This window comes from Varanus komodoensis, unplaced genomic scaffold, assembly GCF_004798865.1.
Source record: "Varanus komodoensis strain SLA01 unplaced genomic scaffold, ASM479886v1 scaffold24, whole genome shotgun sequence".
NCBI lineage: Eukaryota > Metazoa > Chordata > Lepidosauria > Squamata > Varanidae > Varanus > Varanus komodoensis.
Window position 1 is genome coordinate 7,885,902 of NW_025335641.1, and position 17,493 is coordinate 7,903,394.

General features: G+C 43.4%; 1 protein-coding gene across 1 annotated transcript in view; it reads left to right on the top strand.

The window, feature by feature from the left end:
• BRDT (bromodomain testis associated) overlaps window positions 1-17,493 on the top strand; it is a 32,783-nt gene that overhangs the window by 14,936 nt on the left and 354 nt on the right. Inside the window, 8 exon segments of the mRNA XM_044432246.1 lie at window positions 285-477; window positions 5,568-5,629; window positions 5,970-6,150; window positions 8,820-8,932; window positions 9,560-9,707; window positions 11,190-11,329; window positions 14,003-14,208; window positions 16,860-17,022. Of these exon segments, the coding sequence (XP_044288181.1) occupies window positions 285-477; window positions 5,568-5,629; window positions 5,970-6,150; window positions 8,820-8,932; window positions 9,560-9,707; window positions 11,190-11,329; window positions 14,003-14,208; window positions 16,860-17,022 (1,206 nt within the window).

The following is a 17,493-nucleotide window of genomic DNA, read 5'->3' on the forward strand; positions in this document are numbered from 1 at the left end:
TGGTGCTATGATTTAAGTGAGCTGAAAATGCGTAAGTGCATGTGCTCAGAGATTTTGTCCATAGGATTTAATCAGGGTTGGCACACTTTCTAATACCAGAGATGATGATGCTTGAGGAGTTGTGAAGCATGGAATGATGTTTGAGGGAGGAAATGTTACTTCTGTGCTTCACAGTGGAAATAACACGTTATTGTGTTCAGGGGCTAAAATTACCTAGTTTTAGCTTTACTAGTGCTTGACTGTTGCTTCCTCGTCACCCACTCCACATTTTGTTCATTGCTCCTCCCTATCTCGCAGCTGCAAATAATGCTGTCCCAAAGTCCATTGGAGGCCCAAGCCGGCTGAGTGAAAGCAGCAGCAGCAGTAGCAGCAGCAGCAGCAGTAGCAGCTGCAGCAGCGGTGGCAACACCTCCTCTGACACAGCAAGCACCAGCAATGACTCCTCCAGCTCCTCTGAAAGCAGTGATTCTGATTCAGGTTCACTTTTTATTTTCCATTTTCTCTCCCTCCAGCCCGCAACACTGTCCCTTACTTGAAAAAAAAGAGGGGGAGCTTGCTCAGAAAGTTGAACTGGGACTTCTTCCAGTAGGTTGCACCCTTGATGTTTGCAAGCCTCTGAACTCAGGGGTTTGCAAGCAACCTCTGTAAAGCAGGGGAAGTGGCACGGGTAATCTCCGCCTCCCTGCTTGGTGTGAGCTTAGGTGGACTCTGGGGGATGGTGGAGGACAGGAAGGCCTGGAGGAATGTTGTCCATGGGGTCGCAATGGGTCAGACATGACTTGCAACTTGGACTTCGCAACTAAAAACAACAACTTGGCCATTTGGCTGCATGCTTCAGATAGGAAGGGAAGGAAGCAGGAATGCCACCAGGAACGCTGCAAGGATACCTGGAAGAGCCTAGCTAGTTGCTGGCAAAGAATGTTCAATGATACTTGCATGGCACAACATGTTACAGCATCTTAAGCATGCTTATTCCGAAGTGAGTTCAATGGGACTGGTTTCCTAGTAAATGTGTTTTTAGGATTGCAGCCTTGGAATTTTTTCTGCATGGTTTATGACTACATTTAAACCAGACATGGGTAGAAGGTAAATTGTGATCTGCTGGTAGCACTTAGCTTTGGCAAGGGTCTCTGACTCACAATTGTGTAACAGTAGTAATGGTTAGTTTAAAATCCCCGATCTACAGTAATTCTAAATTATTTATTTGTGTATTACAGTTCTATACTTCCCAGTAGCAAAAGCTCTCTGGGTGATTTACAACAATTAAAACATAAATCTGGTACTCTAAAACATTATATATATTTGGAAAAATTAAAACTACAGTATTAAAACAGAGTAAATGCATGCAGCACTATAATGTAAAGATACATAAAACGGATTTTAAAACATCTACAACTAAAGAGTTAAGATGCCTGGGAGAGGAGATGCACCTCTGTAAGGGTGCGGACCCGATTGTGTTGGTCCGCCCCCAGAGCCAGATGGATCCGGATGGATTCCTGAAGGCCCTGGGGGAATTTCCGGCTGACAAGACTGGTGCTCCTGTCGATGCTCTGGTCAAACTATGGAATGGGGAAATGACCAGGGCTATTGACATGATCGCTCCTAAGCGTCCTCTCCCACTGGGCAGAGCCCACTCTTCCGCTTGGTATACACCTGAATTACGGGCGATGAAGCGGGTTGGGAGACGTCTAGAGCGTAGATGGAGGAAATCACAGGATGAATCTGAGCGAACACACTTAAGAGCCCATTATCGGGCCTATGCTGTGGTGGTGAGGGTGGCGAAAAAGAAATTCTCCGCTTCCATTGCCTCCTCACAATGCTGTCTGGTGGAGCTTTTTCGGGTGGTACAGGGGCTGGTTCATCCTGGCCCCAAGAAAGACCCTGTACCGCCCTCAACGGCCTACTGTGACGACTTTGCCAAGCATTTTAAGGAGAAAATCGCTCAGATTTGTCACGAGCTGGACTCCACTAGTAATTCAGAGCCTTCAGGGGAGGAACTAATGTTGCCGTCTGGTCCTAATTTATTAGATGAGTTTCAGTTATTGCAGCCTGATGATATGGACAAAGTGCTTGGACAAGTATGTCCCACCACCTGCCTATTGGACCCTTGCCCATCTTGGCTACTTAACAACACCAAGTACGGGATAGGGACCTGGATCCTGGAGGTTGTCAACGCCTCTCTGAGGGATGGCCGGGTACCTGCCCCTTTAAAGGAGGCGGTAGTCCAGCCAGTCCTAAAGAAGGCATCCCTGGATCCGGAGATGGCCACCAATTATAGACTGGCGGCAAACATCCCATTCTTGGGCAAGGTGTTGGAGTGGGTAGTGGTGGGACAACTCCAAGCACTCTTGGATGAAACTGATTATCTGGACCCATTTCAGTCTGGCTTCAGACCCAGGTATGGTACTGAATCTGCCTTGGTCGCCCTGTATGATGACCTGTGCAGGGAGAAGGACAGGGGGAGTGCGTCCCTGTTGGTTCTTCTGGACCTCTCAGCGGCTTTCGATACCATCGACCATGGTATCCTTCTAGATAGGCTAGCGGGACTGGGGGGTGGGGGCACTGCTTTGCAGTGGTTCCGCTCCTATCTCAATGGCCGATTCCAGAAGGTGGTACTGGGGAACTATGGCTCTGCGCCATGGCAGTTATGCCATGGAGTTCCGCAGGGTTCCATTTTGTCCCCCTTGCTATTTAACATCTACATGAAATCGCTGGGAGAGGCCATCAGGAGGTGTAGGATGCGGAATCATCAGTACGCTGATGATACCCAGCTCAACCTCTCGTTTTCCACTAATCCAGGTGAGGCGGTGGCTGTACTGAACCGGTGCCTGGCCGAGGAAATGGGCTGGGTGAGGGCCAATAAACTGAGGCTCAATCCAGACAAGACAGAGGTCTTGTTGGTAGGCAGCTCAGGCTTCGGGGAAGGGGACCTTGATCTTGTCCTGAGTGGGGTTGCACTCCCTCTTAAGGACAAGGTCCGCAGCTTGGGAGTTCTCCTCGATCCAGAACTTTCGCTGGAAGCTCAAGTAACAGGTGGCGAGGAGCACTTTCAGCTTCGGCTGATTCATCAGCTGCGTCCCTACCTGGAGAATGACTGCCTGGTGACTGTGACACACACATTGGTAACTTCCCGACTAGACTTCTGTAACGTGCTCTACATGGGGCTGCCCTTGAAGATGGTCCGGATACTTCAGTTGGTGCAAAACAGAGCTGCCAGGTTGCTGACAGGGACTGGGCATTGTGCTCACATAACTCCAGTCCTCCGTCAGCTTCACTGGCTCCCCATTGAAGCCCGGGCCCAATTCAAGTTGTTGGTTATCACCTATAAAGCCCTTAACGGCTTGGGTCCTGGTTACCTAAAGGAGCGCTTACGTCCATACGTGCCCTCCCGCCCCTTGAGATCGGTGGCAGAGGCCCTTCTCCGGGAGCCCTCCGTGAAGGACATTAGGAGGGTGAGCACCTGGAGGAGGGCCTTCTCTGTGGTGGCACCCCACCTATGGAATGCGCTCCCCAGAGAGGTCTGCCTGGTGCCGTCGTTATTTGCTTTTTGGCACCAGGCTAAGACCTTTTTATTTAAACATCATTTTAATTGTTGACTTTATTTATTGATTTTAACAACTTTGGCCTGGATTTCTCCAACTGTATTTTATTGTATTAGTGATATTTATTTATTTGTAAGCCACCCCGAGGCTTAGGTGAATGGGGTGGCATATAAGTCTTCTAAATAAATAAAATAAGAAAGTCTTCTGCTGCTGCTGCTGAAGAGACCGTAAAGCTGAGCCTCTCTAGGGAGGATATTTTATAGCCAAGTTGCCACCACCAAAAAGAACATCTGCTTAGTAGCAACCTGCCTTGCCTCATTTGGAGAAGGGCATCTGAAGATGATTTTAGCATGTAGGCAAATATACATGGGAGGAGATAATCCTGCAGATATCATGGCCTCAAGCTGTTTGGAGCTTTAAAAGTTAATACCAGCTCAGAATTCTTGTAAAAAAAAAACAAAAGTTGATCCCAAAAGCCTAAATTCTGCCTTTCCCATACTGTTAATGAGGTTTAAGAAGCAGAAGATACTATTTAAGAAATGTGAAAGGACTGTGGCAGATCACATCCTTTGCTATCACCTATGGAATGCTGATGATTAGAACTTGGCCTTTTTTGTTCGATTTTCTAGGGCATGGAGACTGGCAATGCTCTCACCATGAGTTTTTTTAGAGAACTGGTAGCGTTTTGACACAATAGGGTTACATAGCCTAACTTTAATGAGGCAACACAGCTGGGTCACGCATACATTCTACCCAATTTAGATTTTATACAAATTACAGAAGTGAGAAACTCAAAACTATGTAATTTTTTTGTTTACGAAGCTCAGGTTAGTGTCCATCCAACCTCTAGGACTTAGTTGAAAATAGCTCCTGTTCGCTTCCAGGAAGCAGGAGTCTGCTACTACCAAGTTGCATCTTTATTCCATTGAGTAGTGTAGCCCAAGGAAGTTTTCAGGCCTGGTCAAACATCGCACAGAGAGGCTGGCCTGAGTGATGATCTTGCCAGGAACAAAGGCATGCGCTGCCCTCCACCACGCTTGTGCAGTGAAGTGTCTCATATGAGGGTCGTCATGTATAGGACCATCATGCCAGGTGTGCAGTTTAGCTGGGCCTGACTTGGTGTCCTCCAGGTGTGTTGGACTGCAAATCCTAGCATCCACCTGCCAGAATGTTGAAAGCAGTGGTCAACATACTGGATGGGGGAAAGCTGGTATAGACAGGGAGCAGGTCAACTCAGTATTTGAGGGAGCCCTGACCAAAGTGCCCTCTGTGTTTATGGGTGGGTCCTGGTGGATTTAGCTGGTGTTGGTGGCCGCAGCAGTATGCCAGCCAGCCGAGTCTATGCACCTTCTTAATTTTTCCTCATGCCCGCCAACATAGTGCTGCTCCAGGGTATCAGGGCAAATATAAATGCTGGCTTGATGCAGTTGGCACCACTGTTTGCAGGCCTGGTCTGGTGAGGGAATTAAAGGGAGCAGAGGGGTGTTGACAAATAGGCCATGCCCAGATGCTGGGGCCCCAGGCCACTGTTCAAGGATGTTGATGTTGTCCCTGTGTGCTGGTGATGGGGAGCATCCCCCTTCTTCACCATACTCAGCTTCTCTATACACCTGAGCCCTGGCTAGTGTACTGCTCTGGCCTTTTGGAGATACAGATGTGGGAAGTGCATAAGAATAGTATAAAAGTGTCCATAAAAGGTTTCATAATCCATTTCAGTCTGATATTTTTTGTGATTGCGTTTGTATTTTGAAATGACTAAAGAACTTTATTTGATGAGGCATGTAATAAGTCTAATAAACAAAAATTAGGGCGACCCAAGTATCCCCAGGAATGTGCATGCCGTTAAGATCACATAGACAAGATGTTACAAGAAGCAGCTGGGAAGCAGTAGTGTGGGGCAGGGTGGAGATATGGGTGAAGGCAGCTTGGATGTTGTAGTTGCAACATCATGCATAAGAAAAAAAATGCTCCAGCTCAGCATATACTCCCATACCATAACTTCCGCATTTCTCCATCTTTCTACAGAAACTTGCTTCAAACAAAATGGAAATGGCAAAAGATATTTGTTTTGCAGGGAGCAGCTTAAGGTATTTTTTTCCTTGTAAAATCTTCAAAAACCCGGCTGCTTTTGTTTTGCTTCATTCCTCCTCCGCTCCTGGTGTTTCTTCCTAATATATTGGCATTTGTACATGAGTTAATTACATATAGGCCCTGAATGTATATCAGTTTATCTCTTAACGATATGACTGATTCTTCTGATGTTCTTCTGCACATTATCTGAATGATTGCTCACTCCTGCCCAGCAATCCCACGGTTGTCACAGAATCTGTTTTTCAAAGTGAAACCCTCACATTCCAGAACACAAGAGTCAATGACTGCAACTCACCTGACCCCCATTACTAGTCTTGTTGAATTCTTCCTCATTAGATGCCGGTGCTATATCCAAGGATGACCTGCAATATTGTTCCTCAACGACAGAATACTTCTGCTAGTGCACAGTCTCAAAGATTAGCAAAAATGAGGCTGCACCAGCAGTTGCTGCAACAAACCCAACTTTTACAGCATACTCCACTTAAACTCCAAGAGCAGAGCAGCCCATCTCCTTCAGGTAAATCTTCAGACAGTAGAATAGCTCAGGAGAATGCTAAACCAGTTGTCGCTTTTGTGGAACTGCTTTAGCACAAATAGTTACTAAGGGTGGAAAGTAAATGTTGTAGGTTGCTTTAAGAAATCCCCATATCCTTGAACAATATGCATGCAATCCAATGCTCAATTGCTATTCTTTCTCTCCTTTTGGAATGAAAAGCACTTGCCTTTGCAATATTAGCTTATCTACAAATGGATCATGTTTGAGAAGCTCATTCAGAGTTCTGAATATTTTATGTTGGATAAGTCAGGCTGTTTGTCACACCAGCTCAGCTGACTGGGAGTTTGTGCTGGTGATAGTGATCTTATCAGAATTTACAGCCTATCAGAGCTTTTCTATATGAGGCTGTTAATCCTTTGTACCTACTTTTGGTTTCCTCTCAAAATTTGAGATCCAAATGCTATACAAAAAGCCTTGCATTCCTGCTTTTCCACTGCTTAAACTCTAGATGGCACCATATTATAGCAGACTAGAACAATTACACAAGCAGGAAAAAACTGTTAGGTTTTATAATTGAATGCCGTACTTTTCCTGCTCTTAAAAAAGCCCTTGCTGAAAGTGTTGTTTAGATACTGAGGCAAAACTGCAAAAATGGAAGGTCACAATGTCATCTAAAGAACCCGTAAACAACCATGAGTTGGAAATAATGAGTGAAGATGCCTCATGTAGAAAAGTGCTCCGATACTGTTTCCAAAAGAGAAATGTTGCCTAAAATGATTAATTTAAAATTGTATGATGCTTGTTAAAAAGACTGGATGGTGATTCTACAGGACAGAGTCAGTGCCTGGGCAAAATCTGGCCTGCCTGGCATTCCAAGCTGGCCCTTCAAAGTACTCCAGATGATCATACCTCCTCTGTTCTGTCGGTATAATTAAGGATGCATGTACTTCAAAATAAACCTTTGTAACCTGCCAGGTCAAAAACCTGTTGATCAAGATCTAAGTAAGTATTCCAGTCATACCAATATAACTAGTGTACATACTTGAACTGTAAATATTTGTCAATATTCTGTCCAAATAAAATGATACAAAAGAAGATTCTTCTTATCATAAATCACCTACCTTGGGAGAGAGATTTACATCTAACACAGAGCCAACTCATAGCTGTGTGTCTGTCTGTCTGTCGTGTATCTTTCCAAAATGCAAACTGCTGCTGTTTCTACACCCATGTACCTCAAGCCTTGTCCTAAAAGGTGAAGGAAACGTTCACAGCTGTTAAGAAAAATTTAAGATTCTTTTGTGTCAGATCCCTGTTTTCTATCAGCAGTCTTATTTAGACAAAGCCATAGTTCCAGACCCACTCACGGTAATGAGTTAGCAAGCAGTGCCCCCAGGTTAGGACCTTTCAGTTTGATGGAACAGAAGACTGTGGGTTCAAAAGAGCAGTTTGATGTCTTGGAGCTCAGACCCCACTTCTGCCTTGCATGTGGGCTTTTCAGCAACTTACCTTCCTTTTAGTAACTTTGCCTTCTGGAAATGGGAGTTTTGTGCCTGGCCACAGCATGGCGGTCATGTTGTCAGAATGCCCAGAATGTTCTCACAACATTCTAAATGTACCCATTGACGCAAAATGGTTGGGAACCCCTGAAAATCAGTTAATATCATGAGTGCAGTCCTCTCCTTCTTGCCAGAAAGCTCCAAACATAAGACAGTCTCTTTACAAAACAGATTGATTGTTGGTACCTCACAGCTGCCAGACAAAACTCCCTAGTAAGTGGGAAGAGAAACCTCTGCACATAATACGAATGATTGCTGAATCCAAACTAGGGGGTTCTCCCCAAGCCCTTTCCTTTCAGTGACTCTGGGGCTTCACCTTCATGGTGACTCCTGTGGTTGAAAGGCCAGACAGCAAGAGTGGTGCAAGCCCTCGAACTGGGCAGTTCAGCAGTCCTGGCTGCCACCTCATCATTGGGGCAGGGACTGGCCAAGACAAGGGCTTCTCCTCCTCTTCTCCTTCAATCTCTCCCATACCTTCCAAATTATTCCCACTCTCCTGGTCAGCCTGGGAACCTGGGGGCAGGGGCCTTGAGGGCATTGGTCTCCCAAAACTTCCATCTCTGGCCCATTCCCCTTCATAATCCCAGTCCTGCTAACCCTGTGATACTGGCTAAGAGAGGTGACCAGCTCCACTCGCTACATCTAGATGATACACAGTGATGTTTTTCTGTGATGTGGCATATATTACTAATAAATAATTTCACTATGTATGGGTGCAAAAGCTGGATAGTGAAGAAAGCTGTCAAGGAGAAAATTGACACATTGAGAATCTGGTGCTGGAGGAAAGCTTTGCAATTACCCTGGACTGAAAGAAGGATGAAGAAGTGGTTCCTAGATCAAATAAATCCAGAACCTTTCCTGGAAGCAAGCATGACCAAACTTGAAGCTGTATTTGGGTGGGTACATCATGAGAAGGGAAGACTCCCTGGAGAAGACAGTCATGCTAGGGAAATTTGAAGTACTCCATGAAGGAAACCACAAGCTTGAGTTTTGAAGAGCTGTGCTCACTATCCAAGGCTGCCAAGGACAGGATATTTTAGAGGGAATTCATTCATAGAGTCCCCACATGCAATACTAACAAATAATTTAGAGACAATGACAGTCTCCTATGTTTCTCCCCGACCTTCCTTCCAGGAATAGTAGCTGTCGTGTCCCCATTGCACTGCACTCCAGCTCAACAAGGACCTTCAAGCAGCTTACTGGTAGCAAAGTCTTCCAATATTCAATCCCCTCCTATGCGTTCAGAGGTGAGTATCAATAATAAAATTGGGAAATCAGGTCATGGTTGCATCCACATTTTTTTCATTACATTTTTAATAGTGTCTTGTGTATCCAGTAATTTTCACTAATGTGAGCCCACTAATGTGAAGCCCCTTCTGCCCTTCCCTTTAGGTGGCTGACTTTGGATTGGTTCAAAAGGTATTCTGTCTTTAATGAAAGCAACTACTTCTTCTGTAGGAAGGGAGAACCTTTGGATCCAGCCCCTTGGGTCCCACTTCATCTGGTGTTAAAATATCACATTACTGGAAAAATGGAGAAAAGCCTCTGACACCTTACAGTTCTTGGCTGATTTTCCTGTTTAGAGAATGTCATCTGCTCTCCCCAGACAGTTTTTTGGGAGAAGCAACTAGAAGCCATTTAACATTTAAAAACTTGGTTTTGCAGAAAAATTTGGAACACATTGTTTATGAAGAGTCTTGTAGCCACAACAGCATTTTTTTTCCGCAAAGGTCCCACTTCTTCCTGTACATGTGAAGTTTGAGTAACATGTTGTCCTCTCTGTTTTTAAAATGACAAAATCAACGGGGGATGGGGAGCACTACAGCTGTGGCAAATAGACAATTCCTTCTTTAAGACTTTAAATTTTCCTATAGGTATCTTGTTCCTCTTCCTCCCCAAATATCCACTTGCATGCTACCAAAGAAATGAGACAGTTACTGCTACAGCCGGCTCAACCACCTGCTCTCTGCACTAAAACCTCTTTGCGGACGGTCAGCAGCAACACTATTAAACAAGAAGAACGTATGTATTCTTTCATGAAAGTACATAGATAATATAAATACGAATGCAACTCAGGCGGGTACTTTTTAAAATATTCCAATACAAATAAAGCAGGGCAAAAAAGTTCCGGTGCTGGTTCTCCACAGTTTGTAGGATGATCAACTGTACTATGGAGAGGGGAGATTTCTTTCGTGTTTCATTCAGGTGTTACTTAACGGGTAGGACAGATCTGCTTAAATAATGGGAGGTTTATTATTGATTTTACTGGAATATGTGTAATGCAAAGGCACCAGCTGGATGAAAATATGTCATAAAAGTGATAGAGTAGATTTTATTTGGTCAAACCGTTAGGTTTAAAGTTTTGTTTAAAAAATCCTTCAAGACAATGGGATTAAATATCCTGTTCTTGAGAATTTTAATTTAATCCCTAGTTTCATGTTTACATCTGCTTTTCCCCCTGATGTGTTCATATCACTTTCTTCCTCTTGTTCTCTTCAGAAATGTTGAGGTAGAAGAAGATGTTGTGGTGATAATTTTATTTGCATCCTGTGTGAGGACCAATTGTTTTTCTGGTGCTTCTGGAAGTGCCCCAAGACTTAAACCTACAGATGTGCAGCCATGGCTTGCCATGAGGAGGTCATTATGTGGCAAGTTTTCAGTCAGCCAACATTGACATGGCTATGAAAAGAAGAAGGCTAAAACACCTTTTGCTTTCTGTACATAAATGAGCTCATAAACTGGAGAACAGTTCTTAATTATCTAAACATTGTTGCTTGGCAAATAAGCCCACTTAGGGAAAAGTATAATTTTCTTATAATGCTTATGACAAAGGAAAAGACAACTTCTTTTTTTGAGGATTTCACATTGGCAGCAAATAAGAGTTTGGTGTATGTGTATAGGAAGTAATCACTGGGGGTGCAGTTTACAAGATATTCCAGAAATTATTTTGGCAGAGTAACAATTTTTAAAAGGATATAATTGCTCACTCCACAGAACTAATTCCTGAGGACCTGTGACCCAGTGTGAGGAACCTATGACTTTTAAACTATCCATAGGTTTATGGACTGACCTATTTGGAGGAGATGGAAGCAGCATGCAAGGTTACTAAGTAACAGGCTCTTCTTCCTTGGGGAGCCTGGGAAAGAGCATCGCAGGAGGCATAATTGTCCCTCTTAAGATAGGGAGGGGCAGGAAATGAGTAACGGAAAATGTGCATCTCCTACACTCAAACAGGCATCTGAAAATAGAAAGCTGAAGCCACACAGGGAGTTCTTGCCCTTCTGCTTACTTGGAAATTGTGCAAAGTAAACAAAGGACAAATAAAAGCCTTTCTAAGACTGAAGAATAGAAATCTGTTCTGTGATTCTGTGATTCAAACGGATAAGAGTGCCTAAGTTAAAAGCTCTTGTTAGGATCTTCTCCTCTAATAACAAAGATTAAGCAGAGGTGGTCTCCACCCCCTGCCAACTCGCTACCTTGTCACTGCTTCTGTTTACATTCCAGAACTGAAGACTAGTTTTCCAGATGGTTTGTGTGGGCAACGAATGACTGATTCTGCACATGCCACTGTTCCTGCAAGCTGTTCCAATAACTGCGGGGATAAAAAAAAGAGAGATTCTAAACCTCATATTCCTGTAGCAAAGGTAATACTGTGCTGCCTTCTGGTGTGGTCTTCTGTAAAATGCCAGTACCGAAAAGTTGGAGGGCCATTAGATGTCCGGGGACCAGATGAGCTGTCTCCATCAACATGGATTGCATTGGCACTTCAGGTGAATGCAGCACCCACAGATAGAATTGTTACTCAATTGGGGATGTAGCTGGGCCCAATGACCTGTGGGCATAACTAGCCCTGTCATACAACCCATTGAGTGGGTTCACACAACACAATAATCCATCATGTCTTATACACCATGGCGGGTTAACACATCATCCACACTAAGCACTGTTGCCATTGGGTGGCTTATAAATCGCCCTGTTTACCCAGGACTTGTACTTGGGTCTTATTAACCCTGCTGAGCAGCAGGCCAGTGCTTGCACTCAGTAATGGGCTGGATGAGGCCAACAAGCTGAAGCTCAATCCTGCCAAGATGGAGGTGCTGTTAGTAGGCAGACTGCTTGCCCAACTGGAAAATTCTCACCCTGTCCTGGACTGGATTATGCCCTCCCTAAAGAGCAAGGTGGGTAGTTTAGGAGTGCTCCTGTATCCTGAGTTATCGCTTATCCCTCAGGTGGACTTGGTAGCCGATTATTTTTATTTTAGTTGTGGGTTATTTAGTTTTATTATTGTTGGGCTATTTACAGTAAGATGTTGATACTTATATTTTTACTGTTGTATTTATTGATTTTTTTGTGAGTGGTCCAGAGACTCAGTGTGATTGGACAGCCTAAAAATATCCCAAATAAATAAATAATAAATAGTAGCCAAGAGCACTTTTAATCAGCTTAGGCTGATTTTCCAGATATGTTCCTACTTGAATGATTTAATTTTTTAAATGTGATTGTTTTAAAATTTTAATTGTTGGGTTATTATCTTTACTGTTTTATTGTTTTTATTGTTTAATGGACTGATTTAAATGAATTTTATCTTTCTAATTGTGTATTGTTTGCTATTACTTTACTGCAAGCTGCTCAGAGACTGTAGCTGGCTATGGGCAGCATATAAATGTAATAAATAAATAGGCAAGGGCCATGGATGGCTTCCCCACTGCTCAGCTGCAACACCTCGCAACAGATCAGGAGGTCAACTTGTGCTGTGCTGTGCTTCCCTTCTCACCCACTTCCTCCTGGTTCACTGCCCAACACTTTGCTGATGCTGAGGACCACCAGGATGGCTCATAAGCTGGGCAGAGAAGCTGCTGAAACGTTCTCAGAATCAGCTGGGAAAGGAATTAATGGTGGTACTTAGTTTGGTGCCATAATATACAGCAATGTCAACATGCTTCTATAATGTTTGATTTGAAGTAAGTCTCATTTAGTAAAGGTCTCTTTAACTTTAATTAGCATTTTTTGAATCGGATTACTTTCTCCTCAGGGATGCATTAGTGATGAATTGCCCTCTAACTTGTTCCCATTCTCTACAGAGAAAGGTGCTTCCCTTACTACATTTTCTCAGATATTTTTCATTTCCAAATAGCGTTGTTTGTTTTTTTGTATAAAATAAAAATGAATTGGTGACTAGTGGCCCGCTTCAATAATGTAATGTCCCTGCTGAACCGGAACCGATTAGAGCCTAAAGGCACAAAGCTGAAGCTTCTGATTAAAGGCACAGAAGTTCTGAAAAGGCTTGTTAGTTCTTTACCAATCAACACTGGCCAGGCTAATGCTGCAATTTTCATTTTAAACAAGAAATATCACAAATCAGGTCTCAAAAAGATGGAGCAGTACCTTGGGGTATATTGAGATGTATCAGGCTGTCTAGATTTTGTTCAAAAAGTTCAAAGAATATTTCCTACTAAAGGGATAATGAGATCATCTGTAGAGGTGTCTCTAGCAAATATCTGAAAGTAGTCTGTGATGGTGAAGGTCAATTTATGGTAAACAATGATTTTATGGATTCTAAAGCTTTAAGCTTACATGGACTCTGACTATATGTCAAATATTATAAATACATTTTAGTAGACTACTCACAGCCCTTTTTCATACAGTTTAATGGTGTAACTTGAGGGGTCTTTTTCAAAAGAATCTTGAAAAGAGTAGACCGTACAAGCTCATCCTGTACCTCTTTGGATACCTCTTTTCTGAAATCACGCAGTTCCAAGTCAGTTCAGGCTCCATTTCAGGCATGGGACTGACATGTTATGACATCATCATCAACATGCATGTGCACAAGTTAGAAATAGCTGCTTGCAAGACATCTGTCATCCTACCACATTGCTCCTACCGCACTGGGCATATCTGCTGCCTTCTAGGCAATCAAGAGTTCCAGCCTTCCTCAAGCTAATGCTCTTTAGATGTTTTTCGTCCCTCGCATCCCATGAGCCCCAGACAGCATAGCCAGTGCTGGATGTTGTCATCCAGAATATCTGGAGGGCACCAGGTTGGGAAAGGCTGCTCTCGAGATATTGGGCTTTTCCTAGGAAATATCTCACCCTCTCCCAAAGCTACTTGGCCTAGAAGAAACAGACTGTGGATTTTGTTGCATGTATTTGCATGTCAGTCCAAAATTATGGTGAGCTGTGGTGAGCTTATAAAAACACAGGAATTAGAATTAAAAATCACTACTCCTACTGTTTTGTTTTTTTGAGTCCTGACAGAGGTAGAAAAACTGTAACCTGCTAGTGATTATAGCTGAGAAGTGCCCTTGTTTTTAATTCCAGGACATAAAAGTCAAACATGCAGCTTCCTGGACAAGTTTAGGTAAGATGATACCTGCTCCAACCTCTATCAAATCCTCCAGTGAAAGTTTCAGGCAGTTCCAGAAAGCAGCCCTAGAAAAAGAAGAGAGTGAGTGGGCAAAGGAACGAAAAAGGCAATTGGAGCAATCTGAGAGGAAACTGAGAAACCTCCCTCAGGAAAAAGAGAGGTTTGTAATTCCATATAATTAAACTGAAAGGCTGGTTTTCCTCTCTCTGTTTAACTGACATCAGGCTATGGAGTGGTTTCCAACAGACTTGTTTTGTGGTTGTGTGGAACTGATTCTGACGTGACAGGAAATTACTCAAACCAGTAGCAAATCCTCCTACTGGCAAAATGGCAACAACTCTATATCCTTTTCCAGAATACTCTTATTTTTATATATGTCCATGTTTAAGTGGGACTAACTCCAAAAAGTGTTTTGGCGCAAACAGGCATTCAAGCTTCAGATTTTGCTACCTCTTTGCTAATAAGTGTATAGTAAGACCTAAAATTATGCTTTCTAAACTCTCCATGATGTAGCCATGTGCAATCACAACTGGAAAACTACAGAATGAATCGGTGCCTTCTCAAATTTTTTTCGGTTTTGTTTGCTTGCTTGCTTGCTTTGGTCCAATTTTAAAATTCAGAACATAGTTGTCTCTACAAGAGGAGACACACATAAAGCATTGGCCTTTCCTGACAAGCACAGACAGGCCTATTTTTGTCTGGGAGATCAAGGATATAAGCAAAAGACTTTAATTAATCATCCTTTGTGATCTTAGTACTCCCACAGTTGTGGCAATATTATACCCAGAAGTATTAGGTGAAGAGCCAAAGGGCCAAGCTGCACATCAGGTTTATCACACACTGTCCAAAAAGTGTGCTTAAAACCGCAACTTTTATTTTGAAGGAAAAGCAGCCATGTGGGCCCTGTTCTGGAGCTATGCTCCAAACCAAATCAGGATGCCTCGTGCTTCTCCCACAAAGGCACCTCCAGGTGCCTCTGCCAAGTGAGGTGAAGTAGGTGACTACCAAGCAGAGACCTTCTATGGGTGGGACCTCAGTTGGGGAAGGCCTTCCCCAAAGAGGCTTGCGTGGCACATGCAATGTGGCTTCTCTAGTACTGGATTAACACTTTTTTATTTTCCCCAGCTTTTTAGTCCTTTGGCTTGTTACTGCATCTTTTAGATTGTTTTACCTACTGGTGGTTTATATGGGGCGGGGGTTGGTTTTATTGTGTTTAAAACTTTAAATATTTTATTTCTTACTATGTATATTAGGATTTAAATTTTTGTGAACTGGCCAGCAAGCTCTGGTTGTTGGGATTGTAGAAATGTAATGAATCACTATTCCCTGGACTATTTATTGCTTGAGGAATTGAGGAATTCTTTCTTAATTAGGCTTCCAGAACAAAGACCAGGCATTCTCCTTGCAATTGCAAAATAGTTCAGTTAATATTTAGTTTTGCTTGTTCAAATTTATATTTCAAAGGTTATCCTGCTTCCTCCGCCCAGTTAGGGAGGTATTCCATGTGCCTTTCAGAGCTCTTCTGTGTTTAGCTGTGTAGAGATGGGACCAAACCTTCCAGACAGTGGAAACAGTTCTGTGACTTTTGCATTTCCGTCAGTTGTCCCAGAACTGCAGCACATCCTTATTCCCTCCTTTAGGATCACTGTCCTCCTCCTTTGCGTTGTCTGTGCATCACGCACATAAGCTCTGCATCTACATGGAGCCTGTTGGAAGATTCTACAGCTGAGTTTTGGCAAGAACCCTTTCCCTACCCTCAGCATCAATTTACTAGGAGGTGTTCCTGCCTATTCTCTCAGTTCTTTGACTCCCATTGTGGTACCTTGGAAAGTTCCATCTCTTCATGCAATTCACACCTTTTCCTTTTATCATTCTAGCAACTCCTATCACTTCATCTTTCCTTGTGATTTTTCCCCATACCTTGCCGCCTTATATATGTGAGGACCCTATGGCCTTCTGACCCCTACCAGCTCTGCTATTCTATGGTTCTATGATCCTTCCTTTTCCTTTAAATATCTCCATTCTAAATCTTTCTTTCTTTCTTGCCTGTGGGCACTCAAGACACCATATAGAAAGTGCATCCAGTGTGGGAGCAAACTCCCACCACCTGATGGGCAATCCATATGCCTATCCTTTCTTGGAAAAGACCATGTCCTGTGTTTCTGCCCTCACTGTCAGGACACCTGAAAGACTCGAGAATATGTACAGGTGCAGAACAGAGACACACCTTCCTTTTCCAACATCCATAACCAAATTTCATAATTGCTGAATCTGTTCCAGGGAGGTCAAGTTGGGAACCTGGACTTAATGGAAGGCAGGATAGCAATCTATCAGGCTACCATGGCCCAATACCAGCTTTTTCTTTAGGATATGATAGGTTCCCTCTGTGGCCTTCTGCCAGAGGACTGGAAAGAGCTGGCTAGGATCTTATATGTGGAAGCATCGCAGCTCTTTCTCCCTCAAATTTATATGGCCAGGAACCAAGCTGACTGTGGGACCAAGAGAATGATCAGAGTGGCAGCATTGCAGAAGGACCTGTGGCTTTGCTCTTCTGGTCTGTCACAGGAGGATCATTCCCTCCCCACCCCACCCCACGCCACCCCAGTAATGGGCATTGCATATGGATGCACCCAGTATGGCAACTTTTTAAAAGGCATACCTGCCCCCATTGTAACACTTCGTTTGGGAGTCACTCTACTAAGTCATTGCTGGTTGTAAGTTATTGTTCTGTACATTTATTTTTTCCACTTGTGAGGTCTGCATATTTGAATTTATACAGAAATGAAAATCACTGCTTTTTTTTCCTTTTAGACACATTGGAGAAACAGATTTGAAAGCCACTGCAGGAAAAGCAAGCGGTTCACCTGCAAAAGTAGAAGCATCTACAAAAGAGCAACTTTGCTCACCACAAAATCTTGTTGCAGACCGTAACTTGGCAAGAAAAATGGAACAAGAACGCAGGAGGAGAGAAGCGGTATGCAGCTTGATAAGGTGTCACTCCTATAACACAATGCAACAGCAGAGGATCTGTATCAATTGCTTAGTTTATTTTGAATGGAATCAAATGCAACTCTGATGGATTTGTTTATCTGAAGAGCCACCTTAGAAATGAGAAGTGAGATAAAACTGAGTGCTAAAGTTAAATATTTGCCCCATAGTTAACCTTGTTTGCTTTTAAAAGGATAATGGCATTACCTGGGGTGTGACCCAGACTTGGGACTAAGGTGTGGAAGAAGGAGACCTTAACCCTTTGCTCCTACCACATTTCTAATTAGAATAAGCTCTACAGATGGGTGCATGTGTATGCACACACACTGAGACCTGTTATTTGCAATGACAGGAGAGCAGCCACTGATACCAGCAAAGGGTTTAAGCCAGGGGTCTCAAACTCAACTGACCTGGGGGCCACTGGAAGTAGAGTCTGGGTGAGGCTGGGCCGCATCAA